General features: G+C 48.9%; 2 protein-coding genes across 2 annotated transcripts; both read right to left on the bottom strand.

The window, feature by feature from the left end:
- Positions 1-271: 271 nt before the first annotated feature.
- Positions 272-1,061, bottom strand: LOC127292130 (zinc finger protein ZAT5). Its single transcript, XM_051321482.2, has one exon. The coding sequence runs from the start codon at positions 978-980 to the stop codon at positions 459-461; it is 522 nt and encodes a 173-aa protein (XP_051177442.1). The 5' UTR covers positions 981-1,061; the 3' UTR covers positions 272-458.
- A 1,722-nt stretch (positions 1,062-2,783) lies between these two features.
- Positions 2,784-3,653, bottom strand: LOC127292126 (uncharacterized). The gene has a single exon (XM_051321478.2). It carries the CDS (start codon positions 3,566-3,568, stop codon positions 3,026-3,028), a length of 543 nt encoding a protein of 180 aa, XP_051177438.1. The 5' UTR covers positions 3,569-3,653; the 3' UTR covers positions 2,784-3,025.
- Between the last annotated feature and the right edge of the window lie 2,592 nt (positions 3,654-6,245).

Below are 6,245 nucleotides of genomic sequence, written 5' to 3'. Positions count from 1 at the left end.
TCGCGTGTCCGAACGACACGCGGCAGTCGATACCATGGAGAGAATATGGCAATTTCATTGCCTTTTGGGGGGCAAAATATCCAGATTTTATTCCTCTATTATAGGATTATTACAATATATCTGCCAAGAGAAGTTCAGGTTGATTTGTTGTGTGGAAGATGTTGATTTCTGTTACTACTTCAAATTAGACTTGCTAATTTATAACTAATGAGCTTGAGCAAAATAGATGATAATATTTCACTGGGTGGCTGCAATCCGAGGGAAACATATGGAAATCAAATTGGGAATTTCTGTTATATATACAGTGGAGATCAATGAATCCCCAGATGGTTCAAAATCTGAGACATATTACAGAGCTGAAACGCTACTCGGCAAGACCAAAAAATGAACATATCTCATTCTAAAATCATTTGCAGGTTCTCTAATTAGAAACAGTCAGCAGATCCAGCTAATGGTAGCTATACGAACAGCTCGAGCAAGACTGGCGGCCGGTGGGCAGCGTGACCCACCACCTCTTCCTGATCCGGCTGCAAAATGATCCACTGGTTGTCGGCACCGGCGCTGAGCGCCATCTCGTCGCGGTGCCGCCTCATGTGTCCACCGAGGGCCTGACCCGTCTCGAAACCGAGCGCGCATATATGACACTCGTGCTTCTGCTTCTCCTCGCTCCGCTTCCTATCTCTGATGGCCCTTGCGACGCCGACGCCGAGCTCCAGCCCGTTGCGGCTGCGGAGGTGGCTTGTCCGGTGCCCGCCGAGAGCCTGGAAGGTCGCGAAGGCGCGGCCGCAGGTCTTGCACACGAATTCCCCTTCCCCCGATGTCGCAACCACTCTCCCACGGCGTGGTCTCTTCTTCTGCGTCGCCGCCAGCGAACCCCCGGATGAGTCCGCCGAGGTCGTGGAGGACGTGGAGTCCGTGTTAAGCGACAGCGCTAGCGACACGGGCTCCTCCTCCCTCGCACGCTTCATCCCAACTCCCATGGATGATTCGCTTGTCTTAGATATCTGCTGGATCGCTGTGTGGAACTCGATTTTCTTAGGTCAGGACGGATATGAATTGATGGCTGTGTTGGCGGAGGAGGCTGGCGGCACGGTTATATATAGGTTGTGGCGTGTGCGTGCGTAGTGGCGCGGTCGTCGCTGACGTGGGTGCAAGGTTGGTTCGAGCTGCGATCGGACCAATCAGCGAGCGGCAACCAGACACTCGTGACGTGGACGGCTGCGATCGGATATGGTCGTCGACTCGAGGTGGATTCGCGTGATGCGCCGGCTAGGCGCGTGGCGGAAGCTAGCCGGTTGCTTTGCCGCGGCGGCAACGCGCGCGAGCCAGATGCAAGGGGTGACAGCCATTGGGCGGATTCGGACCATTCACTGGTCAATTCTTGAATCATACAGGCTGCGTTGATTCCCGGTTTGGACTGCGCGGTGCGTGCACGCGATGGAGCGACCGGGAGACGAACTGTCTGGAACCTTCTCGAGCTGCCAAAAGTATCTTCTTGTTCTTGGACGACGTACTTTTACTCACTTGCCTGTTAAGTGTACAAAGTCAGTTGACCAGGCGTGACGTACGGAGTGATGCCACGATACGGCGAGGATTTCATGCTTTCCTTGGAGGTATGCACTCCGGTGATAATTACAATCGGCATGTGCTTTTTATGGTTTCCTAATTCAGTATAGAGGTCGTGTTCGACAATTTCTATATATGATTTAAAATATGTTGCAACTGATATCAGTTTCCAATTGGAGATGGGTTAAAACCAAGGTTTTATAGTAGTGTGTTATTTCGTCATTACTAACGCGCTATAGAGCATCATGCTAAATTACGTGCTTTTGCTCGCTCTAACTCTTTTTGTGAAATATTATGTTATATCGCGTTAGAACGTTATTGCATAATTATGTTGCACGCATTTTTCCAAAAAAGTATCATATTTATAAATATAGCTTTTATTAGCTGATCTCATGATCACAAATAATGAAGAGATCATACACAGTCACCCCGCCACCCCATAGAGTGGGTCGGGCGATCGCAAGACCTAACTCAATGCCGCTAGTCCCACACTACCATAGCTAATCCGTCGAGAAAAATTATGACCCGGCGCCTAGAGGTTAAACTTTTAAGTAGTTGGATTTTGGATTGGCTTGGGATTATTTTGACGTATTGATGACATAGATGCTACAAGGGGTAGCTTCGATGTGGTGGAAAGCGATGCTGGCATTGGATCACATGACTAAGATTATATCAACATGTTCATCCGATAGATGCTACAAGGTGTATCCATGTTAGACAAACTTAAATCAAACGCGGTTTACATTACATCGGTTTGGTGTGTCTGTCTCCGGTGTGTATGTGTGTGTGTGTGTGTGTGTGTGTGTGTGTAGGGGAGGGGGGGGGCGGGGTTGTCCCCTTTCAGGCCTTCGCCATACCATAGTTTTGGCCGCAGCGGTCGATAACCATGAAGAGAATATGGCAATTTCCCTGCCTAATTTGACATTCAGATATTTTTTGTGGCAAAACATGGAGATTTTATATTCCTCTAGTATAGGACTACAATCTGCCACCAAAAGTTCAGATTGTAATGTTGTGTGGACGATCTTTATTTCTATGACTCCAAATTAGACTTGCTAATTTACAACTAATGAGCTTGAGCAACATATATACATCATAATACTCATAGATAGGGTGGCCGCAATCCGAGCGACACATTTGGTAGCCAAATGGGGATTTTCTGATTACACTAACAGAGCAAATTTATGATTGCATTTAGAAGAGCGAGAGTATGCATGTATGGTTGATCATGAACAAATAATTTTCCTCGGAATGTTATATACAGTAGATGAGATCAATGAATCCTCAGATGATTAAAAAACTGAGACCTATCATCAAACAAAACGCTAATCAGGTAGTAGATTGAAGAATAAACGTATGTCTTCTTTTTTTTTTGAGAACAGAATAAACCTATATCCGACTTCAAGGAAATTTACAGGTCCTGCACTAAGTAAGAGTCAGCAGATCCAGCTAGTGCTAGCTAGACGAACAGCTCGAGCAATACTGGCGGGCGGTGCGCGCCGCGCCCCACCACCTCTTTCTGATCCGGCCGCGCGATGAGCCACTGGTCGTCGGCACCGACGCCGATGCTCAGCGCTATCTCCGTGCGGTGCCGCCTCATGTGGCCTCCGAGCGCCTGGCCCGTCTCGAAGCCGAGCCCGCAGAGGTTGCACTCGTGCGACTGCTTCTCCTCGCTCTTCTTCTCCCTGATTGCTTTTGCGACGCCGACACCGAGCTCCAGCCCGTGGCGGCCGCGGAGGTGGCTTGCCCGGTGGCCGCCGAGGGCCTGGAAGGTCGCGAAGGCGCGGCCGCAGGTCTTGCACACGAATTCCCCCTCTCCGGAGGTCGCCACCACCCGCCCACGGCGCGCCCTCTTCCTTGCCGCCATGGGCGCCGCGCCGGCCGAGTCGGCCGATGTCGTGCACGACGACGTGGAGTCCGTGATAAGGGACAGCGCCAGCGAGACTGGCTGCTCCTCCCTTGCGCGCTTCATCCCCAATCCCATGGATGGCTTGCTTGTCATCGTCGTGTGTGTCTCGAACTATCGATGTTCTTCTGCGTAGTTGGTCTGTTAGAAGAAGGAAGGATGTGAATGGCAGGTGAGGCCGCGCGGCGCGCTTATATATAGGTTGTGCTGTGTGAGTAGGGCGGGAGGCGGTGGCGTGCGCGTGCGGGGAGCGCTGACGTGGGTGGCAAGTTTGTTAGGGCCGGCCGGGAGCGGCAACACGACGTGGACGGCTGCATCGGATATGGTCGCAGCATATACAGCGCGGCCGACTCGAGCCGGACGTGTGGTGCGCGGGTTAGGCGCGTGGCGGCTGCCTGCCGGTTGCTTACGCGACTACGCGAGGCAGAGGTGTGGGGTGACGGCCGGTGGGCGGATTCGGACCATTCGGTGGTCAATTGATCGACTTAATCCGAATCATGAATCATTCAGGCTGCGTTGATCCAATCGGGGTTTGGAGTTTGGGCTGGGCGGTGCGCTCGTGCGTGCACGTGAGCTGTTTGGAGCCTTCTCTCGTGTCTGCGGAAAGTGTCTTTTTGGTCGACCTGCCGGCCGGGATATTTTTTCAGTCTCGTGTGCACGTACTTCTTCTACTCACTTGCTGCGTCGCGTGTACAAAGTCGGTCGACCAGCCGTGACGTACGGAGTGATGCAAATATTATTTTTAGATCCACATCATGTTGTTTTATCAGAGATAACATGTTGGTTTCGCGTGTTTCCAAACTCGTGCCTCAAAGTGCTTATTTGCGAAAAGTCATATCTTTGCCTAATGTCCAGATTTAGATCTTTGACGAGGGCCACCTAAAAACACGAGGCATAGAGGGTCTTTGTCGAGTGCCACCTAATAAACACTACGCAAAGAATTGTCTCTGCCGAGTGTCTATTAGTTGGCGCTTGGCAAGGCTGCCGTCAATGTTGTTGTTCGATGGAGGGAGAGGAGACAAGTGTCGCATGCCTTTGACTAGTGTTAAAATTTGACACTCCATCTTTGCGTAGTGTCCAATTTTGACACTCTTATCTTTGCCTAGTGTGTTTTCCTTTGTTGAGTGTATTTTCCAAATTTATCATGTATAGGCTCTTCGCTTAATATTTATGTTTTGCTGAGTGTATTTTCAAAGTTTACCGTTTATAGGCTCTTTATCGAGTGTATTTTCAAACACATTGTAAAATGTGGTCATTGTCACAAACCCTTCTTTGATGTTAAGATAGTGGCTGTGGATAGCCACCGACTATCTTGAAAGGTTAGAAGAATAAAACCTATTCTGAGGCACCAGTTAAAGTGGCGGCAAGAAAGGAAAGACCAAAAAAAAAGATTTTTTTAATACCTCTAACAATCCGTACCAACTAGTCTGATCATCCGGTAGCGATCTTAGCCGTTGATAGAGCATAGCCCAGGAGTGAACCATATCGATCCAAGGAAAGAAGGAAGTGCTCCGAAATAAGACACTCGGCAAAGCACAAAAAATACAGGAATATAATGATATCCGGTAGTGACCTTAGCCGCCTGAGATGCCTTTTTCTTCCCTTTCTCCTAGTACTAGTTTGGAAGACATATGCTTGTACTCCATCCGCTATAGAATAAAGTACCTTTAGACATATACAAAATTGCGACACTTTTTTATAAATGAAGAGGATAGGATTTTTGTAATACAGTAGAGTGGAATGTGGAGCCACCGGTCTATGCATGCAGTAAGACTCTTGGATAGCTGTGTGGTTGTTGGCAGCCTACCTTTCGTCACATTTTCGATGAAAAATTGAAGTTGCAAATGTATACTCAGGTCGGTAGCAGGGTCTTGGATCGTTCGATGAACGTACGGTGGGAAGCCGCTAAGCGTCACGAAATTTTGTATGCACGGCGCGATCGATCCAGAGCGTGCGAGATGGAGAGAGGCGTACACGAAAGTACGAGACCGGTTCGGTCCCTAGCTGGCAGACAGATGGTAATGTAGCTGCTGCGGCGTGACGCGGGGGCACGTTGGTTCGCACGGAAAAGCCGTCCGGCCGGGGCGTGAGAAAATGGGGCGAGTACCGCCCAGTCCCAGCCAACTTCACACAGCTCAGTTTTGCCTCGGCGCGGATGCGAACGTCACAGCCGAGCTAGCTGGATCCGGGATTCCAGGTACACCCTTCTGGCCAACTGAAATATAGCTAGTACAACTACTACTTTGCAGTTCTCTGGTCAGCGCATTAGAGCAAGTACAATAAGTTTTAATCAGCTGGCTATAAAGATTAAAATAATATATTATTGCTTAGTTGGAGGAGAGAGAGAGGGGGGAGAGAGAAGAAGAGTGGGCTCTTATGCAAGAGCCAGCTCTAGCACGTGCTCCTAAGCACTTTGTGAGAGTGAAAGGTGGGCCATACATTAATAAAATACTACATTTTTATAGCTCACTATTGTATATGTTGGCTCTAAGTTGGCTATAGATGACATGGCAATTAGCTTATAGCCAGTAGCTGGCTAAACTATTGGAATTGCTCTTAGGTTTACTCGGTTTTTCTGGAGAAGAAACATAGAGATTCAAGTAAATAGTGTTTTTGAATAGAAGTACTTAGGGTATCTATAGTGGCATGACACATTTTGAACACAATTTGTGTCTGTTTCTGTTTGTTTGGGTCGATCCGAGTACATAAATTTGGCTAGATTTTGGTGGATGCCCGCTTAAATTAGGAGCTGCCCAGCGACCTTACGGATTTC

Source organism: Lolium perenne, chromosome 4 (genome assembly GCF_019359855.2).
Source record: "Lolium perenne isolate Kyuss_39 chromosome 4, Kyuss_2.0, whole genome shotgun sequence".
Taxonomy (NCBI): domain Eukaryota; kingdom Viridiplantae; phylum Streptophyta; class Magnoliopsida; order Poales; family Poaceae; genus Lolium; species Lolium perenne.
The sequence above is the reverse complement of the archived record's forward strand: the minus strand, read 5'-3'. Positions and strand labels throughout refer to the sequence as shown.